The 13,729-nt window shown below is 50.1% G+C and overlaps 1 protein-coding gene across 3 annotated transcripts in view; it reads left to right on the top strand.

Moving 5' to 3' along the window:
* ARID1A (AT-rich interaction domain 1A) overlaps positions 1-12,315 on the top strand; it is a 68,676-nt gene extending 56,361 nt beyond the window's left edge. Inside the window, exons 11-20 of one of the 3 annotated variants that reach the window (XM_025278665.3) lie at positions 122-331; positions 2,985-3,192; positions 4,329-4,461; positions 4,600-4,772; positions 5,100-5,250; positions 5,338-5,475; positions 5,559-5,655; positions 6,126-7,017; positions 7,363-7,493; positions 9,228-12,315. In XM_025278665.3, the coding sequence (XP_025134450.2) occupies positions 122-331; positions 2,985-3,192; positions 4,329-4,461; positions 4,600-4,772; positions 5,100-5,250; positions 5,338-5,475; positions 5,559-5,655; positions 6,126-7,017; positions 7,363-7,493; positions 9,228-10,958 (3,864 nt within the window). In that variant the 3' untranslated portion in view covers positions 10,959-12,315. Of the gene's footprint in view, positions 1-121; positions 332-2,984; positions 3,193-4,328; positions 4,462-4,596; positions 4,773-5,099; positions 5,251-5,337; positions 5,476-5,558; positions 5,656-6,125; positions 7,018-7,362; positions 7,494-9,227 lie in introns of all 3 variants that reach the window. The other 2 variants (XM_025278663.3, XM_044938088.2) reach the window with 2 other exon arrangements.
* Positions 12,316-13,729: the final 1,414 nt, after the last annotated feature.

The following is a 13,729-nucleotide window of genomic DNA, read 5'->3' as shown; positions in this document are numbered from 1 at the left end:
ATGTTAGTGACCACCCCAGAATGAGAAGCTTTACTACTGCCCTAATCAAGGGGCTTCTGAGACCCCTAGCATAGGCTTTGAATCTGACCAGTTCCTATGAATCTTGACCTGCCCCTTCCAGAAATCCAGTTCTTCTACTACAACCAATGAGAAGATCACCAAGTTGTATGAGCTGGGTGGTGAGCCTGAGAGGAAGATGTGGGTGGACCGTTATCTGGCCTTCACGGAGGAGAAGGCCATGGGCATGACAAATCTGCCTGCTGTGGGTAGGAAACCTCTGGACCTGTACCGCCTCTATGTGTCTGTGAAGGAAATTGGTGGATTGACTCAGGTGAGTGCCTGGCACTTGGCTCCCCCTGTGGTTTCAACAAGCCTTTCTGTAGGTACTCAGTGGCCTCACTGGTGCCATGCCTCCCACAGGCACATCACCCTCCCCTGCTCTCTGAGTCACATATTGACAGGCCAGGGAGCCCAGGCCTTCCAGAAGACAAGGCCACGGGAGGAGGTTGAGATCTCCATGGGTAGCGTGAAGTATTAGCATTAATTTACATGTGCCCAGAGTCCCCCTGAGTTGTAAAACAGGGCAAGTCTATGAGCATTCTGATTCCATGGCAGGCAGTTTGGAGTATGAGACAAGGGCAAGATTCAGAGAGGGGTCTGGTTTTGAATTCTTTCTTAGCCACTTACAACCTAAGTGACCTTAATCAAGAGGTGTAACCACTCTGAGCCTTCGTTTTTCTTATTTGTAATGTAGGGACAGTGTGTATCCTGCTAGACTGTTGAAAGCTAGGGATAATCAAACAAAACTTGGAGCAAGATTTCTGCCACATAAATTGGTCTACAGGATGGTACAAGGGAAGCCAGAATAGTTGCTGATCCTTTCATTCTAGAAAGCTTCCCAGTGGAGATGGGACTTCAGGAGCTATTAAGTAGAAATAGTTTATGAAGGAAGAAGTAGGTGGGAAATTGTGTTTAGTTACTCTGTATGGGAGACTTAAATGAATGGATTAATCTCCACTGGAAACCCAAACTGAACACCACCCTGAGCCTTGCGCCTGCCCTGATAGCTTAAATCTTTATTTTATACTCAGCCCAGGAGTCAAACAGGTGAGGCAACCCTGGCAGACAGTCCATCGTGCCTTGCAAACTTTCTTCCTATGTATGTTCTGTAGTCATCATACCAGGAGCTTGCTATTGGATCTGAATGTGCAGCTGAGCTCAGGGGATGCATAGTGGGAAGGGGTGGACTCCAGATCTTCTAAATCAGAAGAGGAAAACAGCTGTCACCAGCAGAAGAGAAAATGATTGGAATGAAGCCAACCAACAGTCAGTTATGAATTCCTTCTCCCTCAGGCTTTATTCCCCTCCCTCACAAAAGGAAAACAAAATAAAACAAGACACGTGCACACTGCCACATAACCAGCGTGGGAAGCAGAGCCCCAGCAGGCTTCTGAGGTGACCCTGGGTTCACTGCTGCCATTCTCCCTGGTGTTGAGTTCTCATAGTCAGGGCACTCCTACCTGTAGAGAAAAGGGGCATTGGGTTAGGTTTGGCATACTTTTTAATTGCCTGGGCTTCTGGATTCACTGGACCTAAAATGAGGTATAGGGGGAATCCCAAAGCCCAGGGGTCTGTCTTCCAGTTTCCAAAAGGTTGCCAGCCTTTTAGATGCTGTGATGTGATTGAACTCTAAAGACAGTTCAGAGAAGATAGAGTGCTGTTATGAGTTAGTTTGTGAAGGCTCCAAGAAGGCAAAAGATGAGTCCTGAGCTCTCTGAAGGATTAACAGGGTCTGGGTCAAGTGAGGAGCTGTTCCAGTTGACTGGCCCTGATGGCATGAAGATGGGAAAGGGTCTGGAATATACCCTACCAATGCCACCTCCAGCCTTCCAAGTCTCAGCTCAGACATTGCCTGCTCTAGGAAGTGTTCCTGGTCATTTCCCCTCCATCTAAACTGTTCCTTTCTTTGCTTCCTTATCACTCTTGTCTCTGGTGTCACAGGTACCAGATCAGCAGGTGTCAAAACATTTTGAATTCCCTGTGGATTGGGACTGGAAAGTTGTTGTTTGTAGCCCTTGAGAGACAGGCTTATCACGTGGTGGACGAATAAACATAAGAATACCTCAAGGGGAATTCCCTGGTGGTCCAGTGGTTAGACGCTGCCACTGCAGGGGACACGGGATCATGCCCTGGTCGGGGAACTAAGATCCTGCATGTTGTGCAGCGCAGTCAAAAAACAATTACGTGAAGAAGGAATCCTGCCTGGCTAAAGCAGACAGACTAATTGTAGGGATGGGAGACAGTGTATTCTGAAGCTGAGGAAAGGAAGCAGAGCTCTAGACTGGTCCCTGGGAAGGTAAAAATGAAGTCATGGGGCCTGAAGCATCTCCTGGACAGTCAGGACAGTGACTGCTGAGGGCGAGGGGCTTGCAGTCATACGTCACTGAGATGCGGGAGTAGGGACACAGAATGTCAAATTTGTAAGAAGCCCCACACTGAGAAGAAAAAAAAAATCAGATATGAACACCCCCAGTTTGACAAAGTAAGTCAGGCAGGGTGGTTGTTGATATTGCCACACATCTCCATTTTATAAAATGTTAGTTTTTATCAGTGCATGTAAAATATGATTTGGATCTGATGGTGGTGCTTTGCACATCGTTTTTCAACAGTACACTTGTGTAACGCAAAGCACATACCTTCTGAATTCTGATCTCTCTGACTAATAGTGATGTAAACTTCGCCCTATTTTGAATAAGCGCTGACAGTTGCAGTGATCTGTGGATAAAACCTGCTGAGGGTAGAGGGAAGCCATGGATTTAATGTTGGCTGTGTACTATCCACCAAGCAAGGATAACTTCTGTGGTTAACTGAGAGTTGTGGTTTCACAAGATGAGTACCTGGTCGGTTGCCTGATGGGGTTCGGGGTATGTGGGCAGGAAGGCCAGATGGAAGATGCACCCCGACTCTTCTGGTTGGTTGTACAGGTCAACAAGAACAAGAAGTGGCGGGAACTTGCGACCAACCTCAATGTCGGCACCTCAAGCAGTGCTGCCAGCTCCTTGAAAAAGCAGTACATCCAGTGTCTCTATGCCTTTGAGTGCAAGATCGAACGGGGAGAAGACCCTCCCCCAGACATCTTTGCAGCTGCTGATTCCAAGAAGTCCCAGCCCAAGATCCAGCCTCCCTCGCCTGGTAAGGATGGGGTGGGCAGCCTCACCAAGGCTCACCCTGTAGGGGTAGCAGTCCAGGGCCTAGGCTCCTCATTCACCAGTGGCCGCCACCAGGGATGTGTGCTCTGTCCTGTCCTACCACTGAGCATAACAGGTTGGCAGACTGAAGAGTGGGCGGTGGCGACTCCCTTGGGAGGTAGTTTGCAGCAACCCTTAAGTTTAAATTTTCATTGTGCACCTGGCGCCTTGCCAAATGTTTGTAAACTAGTGAGTGGGAGGGACACTGAACAAGTCGGGAAATCTGACAAATAGCAGTGAGGCAGGCCATCTGGGAGCCTTGGCCCACTGATGTCAGCGCCTTAAGAATGCTGCTCAGACTAGAGCCCTGAATTCCCCAGGGAGCTGAGATGGCAGTGAATGGGAAGGAGGGCGTGGGGCGGGAATATGAATGGAGTGCTCCGCCGGCAGTGCCTCTGCCCTTCCTCCTTTCTGAGAGGAGGATGGGGCCTGGACAGGCATGTCGAGGGAGGAAGGCTAGGGCTCCTAGAAGGTGGGTGTGAACACATGTGCCCTGGGGTTGACCTCCGAGGGTGTAAGCAGTGCCTGAGATGACTCATCAGCTGGGGAGGCCAAAGCCGCGGGGTATCTGCTGCTGAGAATGGTAACTAATGGAAGCGTTAATTACCGGTACTGTGCTCATCAGCTTCAGGGAACATTCGAACTGCTGGTGACATTGGGTTAGATGCTTGAGAATAGGAGTTCCTAGGTTCCTACAGTGCTCTGCAGGTTTGGGGTAAGAGGGGACCTCGCCACCCAGCCTTCCAGGGCCTCTTACTGGGATCTTGTGTACCAGCATTAGAAGGTATGATAGGTTAGACAGGGTCCTTGGGGAAGTAAAGAAAAAGAGTTGGGAATCTTGACAGAGACTCACATCATCACCAGCATGCTAATGGTCTCCAAACGTGAACAGCAGCGAGAAGCGATGGAGCCCTCAAATTCCCTTCTTTATTACTGGCCTTGCAGATCTGCTGAGAATGGTGATTTAGGTTTTAAAGAACCCTAGTTCTAGCCTTTTTAGTGTTCCTCTTCAAAGAGATCCTAGGGCATTTGTGTGTTTCTGTGAGAGTTTTCCTGCTCATCCTGTATCACTGTCTGCAGCGGGATCAGGGTCGATGCAGGGGCCACAGACACCTCAGTCAACCAGCAGCTCCATGGCAGAAGGAGGAGACCTGAAGCCACCGACTCCAGCATCCACGCCGCACAGCCAGATCCCCCCCTTGCCAGGCATGAGGTAAGGCCAGGAGCAGGGTCAGGCTGTGTAACCCAGGGTGTGTCCCTGCTCTGTCCAACCAGTGACTCCCATGTGCCTTGCGTTATTGGAGGAATTGCTTTATTTAGGGTCTAATTGGCTCCCTTCACTCTTGAGTAGGAGCAATTCAGTTGGGATCCAGGATGCCTTTCCTGATGGAAGTGACCCCACATTCCAGAAGCGGAATTCCATGACTCCAAACCCTGGGTACCAGCCCAGTATGAATACCTCCGACATGATGGGGCGCATGTCCTATGAGCCAAATAAGGATCCTTACGGCAGCATGAGGAAAGGTGACTGACTACTGTTGGCCTTCTGTTGTTGAGGGCAGGGCCAGGGTATGGGGGCGTTGGAGTGGCTTAAGGTTCTTGTTGCTCGTCACGCCATCCCCTTCATCCTCCTTTCTTGTCGTCTTCTCCCTGGGCTCACGCATCATCCTTTACAAGTACGTGTTCTTTGCTAGTTGGGGCCTTTCTAGATCTCGGTTTCAAACCGGTCAGGAAAACAGTTGGAACAAACCTGAGCTCTGAAGAGGGTCTGGGTCTTTGGGGCAGGCGAGGCAGAGGTTGCTCGGCCCGCTGACCCACCAGTTTACTCACTGCCTTCCCTTTTGCTCTCAGCTCCGGGGAGCGATCCCTTCATGTCCTCAGGTCAGGGCCCCAATGGCGGGATGGGGGACCCCTACAGCCGAGCTGCCGGCCCTGGGCTGGGAAATGTGGCAATGGGACCGCGACAGCACTATCCCTATGGAGGTCCTTATGACAGAGTGAGGTAAGCATGTCCCCCTACCCCCACCCCGTCCCACCCCAACACCCCACAGCTATCACGGACTCAACCTGCTCTTCCGATTTTGTTTAGGACGGAGCCTGGCATAGGACCTGAGGGAAACATGGGCACTGGGGCCCCACAGCCGAATCTCATGCCTTCCAACCCAGACTCGGGGATGTATTCTCCCAGCCGTTACCCGCCGCAGCAGCAGCAGCAGCAGCAGCAACGGTGAGTAAAGCCTGGTCGCCGCGCTGCTGTGACTCAGGCTTCCCCACTCCCACCCTGATCGTCCGCTTCTCTCCTGCCCGCAGACATGATTCCTATGGCAATCAGTTCTCCGCTCAAGGCACCCCTTCCGGCAGCCCCTTCCCCAGCCAGCAGACCACAATGTATCAGCAGCAGCAGCAGGTGAGGAGGGCAGTGGATGGGCTGACCTACAGGTTCCCCCCAAGAGCCTTGTCAGCAGGCTGAATTGAGAAGTCCCTTTAGATTCCTTGGCGTTCTTCTCCCACCCCGACAGCCAATTTTGTGTGAAGAGCCAAGCCTTCAGTCTCTTCTTCCCTGTTTGGGGTCCAGGCCCATCTCCAGTGCTCCATGAGGGTTAGGGTATTCTGTATTTTGATTTTTGAACCTTTCTACATTTTTCTGCTTAGAGCAAGGGAGAGCCAGAGGGAATAGAGAATGATTCTTGTTTTCAGAAGGAGCTTCAAAAGATAACTCGTAAAGGTGACTCCTTTGTTCCCGTGGAGTCTGTGTCCCCTCTCCTAGAGGGGCAGAAGTAAGCCCAGCACGTGTCTGGTGTCGCATCTTGGCAGCTGTGGTCTTGCGTCCCTGAATGCAGAGTGTTAACTTTCTCTCTGCTTCTGTCCCCGTCTTAGAATTACAAGCGGCCGATGGATGGCACCTACGGCCCTCCTGCCAAGCGGCACGAAGGGGAGATGTACAGCGTGCCGTACAGCGCGGGGCAGGGGCAGCCCCAGCAGCAGCAGCTGCCCCCCGCCCAGCCCCCACCTGCCAACCAGCAGCAAGCTGCTCAGCCTCCCCCTCAGCAGGACGTGTACAACCAGTACGGCAACGCCTATCCTGCCACTGCCGCTGCTGCTACTGAGCGCCGACCAGCAGGCGGCCCCCAGAACCAGTTTCCATTCCAGTTTGGCCGGGACCGTGTCTCAGCACCCCCTGGCTCCAATGCCCAGCAGAACATGCCACCACAGATGATGGGCGGCCCCATGCAGGCATCGGCTGAGGTTGCCCAGCAAGGCACCATGTGGCAGGGGCGCAATGACATGACCTACAACTACGCCAACAGGCAGAGCACGGGCTCGGCCCCGCAAGGCCCCGCCTATCATGGCGTGAACCGAACAGACGAAATGCTGCACACGGATCAGAGGGCCAACCATGAAGGCCCCTGGCCTTCCCATGGCACACGCCAGCCCCCCTATGGTCCTTCTGCCCCCGTGCCCCCCATGACAAGGCCCCCTCCAGCCAACTACCAGCCCCCACCAAGCATGCAGAATCACATTCCTCAGGTATCCAGCCCCGCTCCCCTGCCCCGGCCAATGGAGAACCGCACCTCTCCGAGCAAGTCTCCATTCCTGCACTCTGGGATGAAGATGCAGAAGGCAGGGCCCCCAGTACCCGCCTCGCACATAGCACCTGCTCCCGTGCAGCCCCCTATGATTCGGCGGGACATCACCTTCCCACCTGGCTCTGTTGAAGCCACACAGCCTGTGTTGAAGCAGAGGAGGCGGCTTACAATGAAAGACATTGGTAAGGAGACCTCCTTGATTGGGTTGCTTAATCTGCCTCTTTACATCTGGTTCAGTGTTCTCTCTCCATCCTGATGTTCTGGATGAGTTAAAATCTGGTCCAGTGTTGACTAAAGTAGAGCCAAAGAACTTTCAGTAAGGAAGAAATCAGCCAATGTCAGGCTTTACTAAAGGAATTGCCACGCAGTGATGTCCTAAGCGAGCCTAGAAGCCATGAGGGGCAGATGGGAAGTGCCTCTCACCATGTGTTCTCCTCAGAGTAGCCTGACTAATGAGCCAGCTCTGGGGTGGGGGGCCTCCTGCCAACCTGGGCGTGGTGGATGGACGACGTGGAGGTTTATTTCAGGAACCCCGGAGGCATGGCGGGTAATGATGTCCCTCAAGTCTGGGCTGCTGGCAGAGAGCACGTGGGCATTAGACACCATTAACATCCTGCTGTACGATGACAACAGCATCATGACTTTCAGCCTCAGTCAGGTGAGTCCAGGTGCTGAGGGAACACCGGGAGGGCCTGCGATCTTCTTAAAGTAGATGGTGCTAAGTGACCAGGGAATTACACCCTCCCTGGCCAACATGGTCTCCTTTATTTCACTTGTTGTCTTGATACCTTCTATGCCAATACTTTGCCCCTTGTTATAGGCCTGATAATTTGTGTTAGTCGATCAGGACTGACTTTAAAGGGAATTTGGGAGAAACTTGGTATTGGTAAGAAGGGCAGATTCTGCTGATGCCAATGAGGACACCATATTTTCTAGACCGAAAAGAACCCGGGGTCTCTATCCATGAACCTGTGGTCTCTGTCCGTGAGCAGAGCAGTTTCTTTATTTTCCCTTTCTTTCTTCACCCATGCTGAATAGATGAAGTCTTTATTGACAACCATTTTTCCTAAGATGTAGAATGGAAAGTGTGAAGAAGTGTACATTGTGGGGCAGTGGGGGAGGTTAACACAGAGATGGCTTTCCAAATTCCAAACCTTCTCTGCAGAGACATGTAGCTGGGAGTTTTCTCAGCTAGGAAGAGGTTCTTCTGCACCACCCTACTCTGTCTTTGATCATCCTCAGTACCTCCCAGCTCATCTGTCAAGGAATTGACTAGCGGGGCAATGCTATTAATAGTTCCATTTACTGTGCCCTCACTTCGTGCTAGGTCCTTCGTGTTTTCTTTTGTGTCGTCCTCACTGTAGCATCTGAGCAGATGTGGCCGCTTAGAGATGAGTAAATAGGCTGAGAGTCTTATTTTTGCCCAGGTTCACACAGCTGTTAGCAGTCTTTCTGAATCCAAAGCCTGCTTCCCATGAGAAAGAAAGGAACAAATATTGATTGAGCAATTTCCATAAGCCAGGCACTTGACATATTCCGTTTAAACCTCAGAACAACACTATGAAATTTAGGAATTTGCCTCATTTTCAGTGGAAAGATAGGAAAGCTGCAGCTCAGAATTTTCAGTCACACAGATAGTTCCTGGAAAAGCCAGAATTCAAACATGGATCCTTTTTTAAGTCTAAAGCCCTATTTTTTCCTTTTAGTTATACTCTTCAGCCAGAGATTAATCTGACTGGATTAATGTTTTCTGCTAGGGGTAGGAAATAGCCTGCACAGGATCTAAGCTGGAAAGTTGTACCAGCTTGGAGCAGTGTTTAGAGAGCATAAGCCTCATCCCATTTACCGTGTTACGTGATGCATAGAGGTCCAGCCTCCTGGGAAGTTGGGGAGGTTGGGGAAGAGTAGACGAACATCTGTCCAGCCTGCCTTGTATTGGAAGGCATCATCCCAGCATGCCTAGCCTTGGGCTCCACTTGCACTGGAATGTAGAGTGTCCTCCTAGAGGGACAATGGCAGTGACCCAATAGGTAGGAAACTGGGCCTGGTGAAGAAAAGCAGAAGTTGGTTGAGAAAGGTGAGGTAGAGAGGTGGGTGGCCCTGGTAGGTGAGGTACAGAGTTGCTGGTCAGCATGTCCATCTGCAGACGCAGGCTTCTGTGAAGATTGGACTGAAGGAAGAACTTTGTGCTAGGCAGAGGAGAATTTAATGACTTGCTTTGTGAACAGCCTTTGGGAAAGAAAAGAACCCTGACTCTCCCAGTGATACAGATGTGTGATCTGGAAGGGAAGAGGGGAGGTTAAATAGAAGACTTTGGCAGGCCTCTCAAGTCAAGGATTCTCTTCTTAGCCACTTATCTCCCTTAATTTAGTTCCTGTTCTTTCTCTTTTAGCTCCCAGGGTTGCTCGAACTCCTTGTGGAATATTTCCGACGTTGCCTGATTGAGATCTTTGGCATTTTAAAGGAGTATGAGGTGGGTGACCCAGGACAGAGAACACTATTGGACCCTGGGAGATTCAGCAAAGCGTCTAGTCCAGCCCCTGTGGAGGGGGAGGAGGAGGAAGACCTTCTAGGTCCCAAACTAGAGGAGGAAGAAGAGGAGGAAGTAATTGAAAATGATGAGGAGATGGCCTTTTCGGGCAAGGACAAAGCAGCCTCAGAGAATAGTGAGGAGAAACTGATTAGTAAGTTTGACAAGCTTCCAGTAAAGATCGTGCAGAAGAATGACCCGTTTGTGGTGGACTGCTCTGATAAGCTTGGGCGCGTGCAGGAGTTTGACAGCGGCCTGCTGCACTGGCGGATTGGTGGGGGCGACACCACTGAGCATATCCAGACCCACTTTGAGAGCAAGACAGAGCTGCTGCCTTCCCGGCCTCATGTGCCCTGCCCACCAGTCCCTCGGAAGTATGTCACAGCAGTAGAGGGCACACCAGGGACAACAGAGCAGGAGGGCCCCCCACCCGATGGCCCTCCAGAGAAACGGATCACGGCCACTATGGATGACGTGTTGTCCACGCGGTCTAGCACACTGACCGAGGAGGGAGCTAAGAGTGTAGAGGCCTCCAAGGAAAGCAGCAAGTTTCCATTCGGCATCAGCCCAGCGCAGAGCCATCGGAACATCAAGATCCTAGAGGATGAACCCCACAGTAAAGATGAGACGCCACTGTGTACCCTTCTGGACTGGCAGGATTCCCTTGCCAAACGCTGCATCTGTGTCTCCAACACCATCCGAAGCCTGTCGTTTGTGCCAGGCAACGACTTTGAGATGTCCAAACACCCGGGGCTGCTGCTGATCCTGGGCAAGCTGATCCTTCTGCACCACAAGCACCCAGAACGGAAGCAGGCACCACTAACTTACGAGAAGGAGGAGGAGCAGGACCAAGGGGTGAGCTGCAACAAAGTGGAGTGGTGGTGGGACTGCTTGGAGATGCTTCGGGAAAACACCTTGGTCACGCTCGCCAACATCTCGGGGCAGCTGGACCTCTCCCCGTACCCCGAGAGCATTTGCCTGCCTGTCCTGGACGGACTCCTACACTGGGCAGTCTGCCCTTCCGCTGAGGCCCAGGACCCCTTCTCCACCCTGGGCCCCAACGCCGTCCTCTCCCCCCAGAGACTGGTCTTGGAAACCCTCAGCAAACTCAGCATCCAGGACAACAATGTGGACCTGATCCTGGCCACGCCCCCCTTCAGCCGCCTGGAGAAGTTGTATAGCACCATGGTGCGCTTCCTCAGTGACCGAAAGAACCCAGTGTGCCGGGAGATGGCTGTAGTACTGCTGGCCAACCTGGCACAGGGCGACAGCCTGGCAGCCCGTGCCATCGCAGTGCAGAAGGGCAGCATCGGCAACCTCCTGGGCTTCCTGGAGGACAGCCTTGCTGCCACACAGTTCCAGCAGAGCCAGGCCAGCCTGCTCCACATGCAGAACCCGCCCTTTGAGCCGACCAGTGTGGACATGATGCGACGGGCTGCCCGTGCGCTGCTGGCCCTGGCCAAGGTGGACGAGAACCACTCGGAGTTCACGCTGTATGAGTCACGGCTGTTGGACATCTCGGTATCACCGCTGATGAACTCACTGGTTTCACAAGTCATTTGTGATGTACTGTTTTTGATTGGCCAGTCATGACAGCCGTGGGACACCTCCCTCCCCGTGTGTGTGTGCGTGTGTGGAGAACTTAGAAACTGACTGTTGCCCTTTATTTATGCAAAACCACCTCAGAATCCAGTTTACCCTGTGCTGTCCAGCTTCTCCCCGGGAAAAGAAGTCTCCCCTATTTCCTCTTTCCTCCCCCTTCTCACCCCTTCTTCACCCTCACCTTTCTCGTCCCTGTCCTCACTTTACTCCCCTCAGGACCCTGCCCTATTTGAAAAGACAAAGCTCTGCCTACAAAGAAGACTTTTTTTATTTTAACCAAAGTTACTGTCGTTTACAGTGAGTTTGGGGAAAAAAAAATAAAATAAAAATGGCTTTCCCGGTCCTTGCATCAAGGGGATGCCACATTTCATAACTGTTTTTAATGGTTAAAAAAAAAAAAAAAAAAAAAAGGAAAAAAAAGTACAAAAAAAACCCTGAAGGACAAAAAAGGTGACTGCTGAACTGTGTGTGGTTTATTGTTGTACATTCACAATCTTGCAGGAACCGAGAAGTTCGCAGTTGTGGACAGACCCTGTTCACTGGAGAGGCCTGTGCAGTAGAGTGTAGACCCTTTCATGTACTGTACTGTACACCTGATACTGTAAACATACTGTAATAATAATGTCTCACATGGAAACAAGAGAAAACGCTGGGTCAGCAGCAAGCTGTAGTTTTTAAAAATGTTTTTAGTTAAACGTTGAGGAGAAAAAAAAAAAAAGGCTTTTCCCCCAAAGTATCATGTGTGAACCTACAACACCCTGACCTCTTTCTCTCCTCCTTGATTGTATGAATAACCCTGAGATCACCTCTTAGAACTGGTTTTAACCTTTAGCTGCAGCGGCTGCGCTGCCACGTGTGTATATATATGACGTTGTACATTGCACATACCCTTGGATCCCCACAGTTTGGTCCCCCTCCCTGGTACCCCTTTATAGTATGACGAGTTAACGAGTTGGTGACCTGCACAAAGCGAGACACAGCTATTTAATCTCTTGCCAGACATCGCCCCTCTTGGTGCGATGCTGTACAGGTCTCTGTAAAAAGTCCTTGCTGTCTCAGCAGCCAATCAACTTATAGTTTATTTTTTTCTGGGTTTTTGTTTTTGTTTTCTTTCTAATCGAGGTGTGAAAAAGTTCTAGGTTCAGTTGAAGTTCCTGATGGAGAAACACAATTGAGATTTTTTCAGTGATAAAATCTGCATATTTGTATTTCAAACAATGTAGCTAAAACTTGATGTAAATTCCTCCTTTTTTCCTTTTTTGGCTTAATGAATATCATTTATTCAGTATGAAATCTTTATACTATATGTTCCACGTGTTAAGAATAAATGTACATTAAATCTTGGTAAGACGTTTGTGAGGCTTTTTATTTTCAAACTGTTTAAAATCTTGACCTTTTGGGGGCTTGGGGGAATTCGTCTTGTTCTTGCAAATCTCCCTTGGTATGTATGCTCTCTCCCTAAATGGTGACATCCTGGCCCCTGTCATTTCTGTACCATATTCCACTTGACCTTCCACAGTGTAAGTCTGAATTTAAGAAAGCTGTGTAGCCTACTAGGCTGCTCTGTCCACGGGATTTCCCAGGCAAGAATACTGGAGTGGGTTGCCATTTCCTTTTCCAGTGGATCTTCCCGACCTGGGGAATCAAACCTGCGTCTCCTGCATTGGCAGGCGGATTCTTTACCACTGAACCACCAGAGAAACTCAAAAATCTTATTAGCCTCTTGAAATAAAGTGGGTTTAAGTAGCCAAAGAAAGTAATGATACCCCAGCAAAAGAAACCTTTTGAAAATAGTTGGCAGAGTATCTCTGTGTTTTTTCTTTAGAAATATTTCCCCAGACCAGCTCTATCCCCTGATTCCAGATTAGAGCATTCAGCTGTCCTCTTGACATCTCTGCTTGGAAGTTCAGTCTGAACATGCCTAAAAAGCCCTGTCTTCCCCTAGAAGCCTCAGGAAATGGCAACTCCATCGCTTGGCCAAAGACATCCTTGACTCCTTTCATGTCCACGTCCAATCTGTTGGTACTCTTCAAAAAATAATCCTCAGTCCAGCTACCATCTCTGTAGTTCAAGTAACCATCGTGTCTTTCTTAAACTTGTAAAATATCCTCCAAACTGGCCTCCCTGCCTCTGCTTTGCCTGGTGTTTGAACCTATTCTCAACATAGCAACCAGAATGCTCCCATTAAAATCTAAGATCAAAATCTTCCAGTGCTTCAGCCTTACTCTGAATAAAAGTCCAGATCCTTATAGTGACCTACATGGCCCTCAGTTATCTAGCTTGCTGTTACCTTTTTGGTTTCCTCTTCTCTCTTCCCCATTGCACATTCCACCATACAGAGCTGTTTCCATCTTGGGACCTTTGCACTTATTGTTCCCTCTGTCTAGAATACTGTTTTGCCAGATAACTGCATAGCTAAAGTCCTCATCTCTTTCGGGTCTTTGCTCAAATATCGTCTGAGTGAGTCTTTCCCTGGCTACCTTATTTAAAATAGTAATTTGGGACATCCTTGGTGTTCCAGTGGTTAAGACTCTGCTTCCACTGCAAGGGGTATGGGTTTCCATCCCTGGTTGGGGAAGTTCCACATGCCATGCGATACGACTGAAAAAAAAAAAGGAAAAAGCAACCTGTTCCCCTGCCTCATTTCCCTTCTCTGCTGGATTTTTCTTTATGGCACTTGTTACCATCAGACTTATTGTGTATTGTACTTACCTACTGCCTTCCACTGTAATTAATGTAAGTTCTCTGAGGACAGGGAGTTT

The sequence above is a fragment of the Bubalus bubalis genome, chromosome 2 (assembly GCF_019923935.1).
Source record: "Bubalus bubalis isolate 160015118507 breed Murrah chromosome 2, NDDB_SH_1, whole genome shotgun sequence".
NCBI lineage: Eukaryota > Metazoa > Chordata > Mammalia > Artiodactyla > Bovidae > Bubalus > Bubalus bubalis.
Note: the sequence above shows the minus strand (reverse complement) of the source record. Positions and strands in the feature narration are given on the sequence as shown.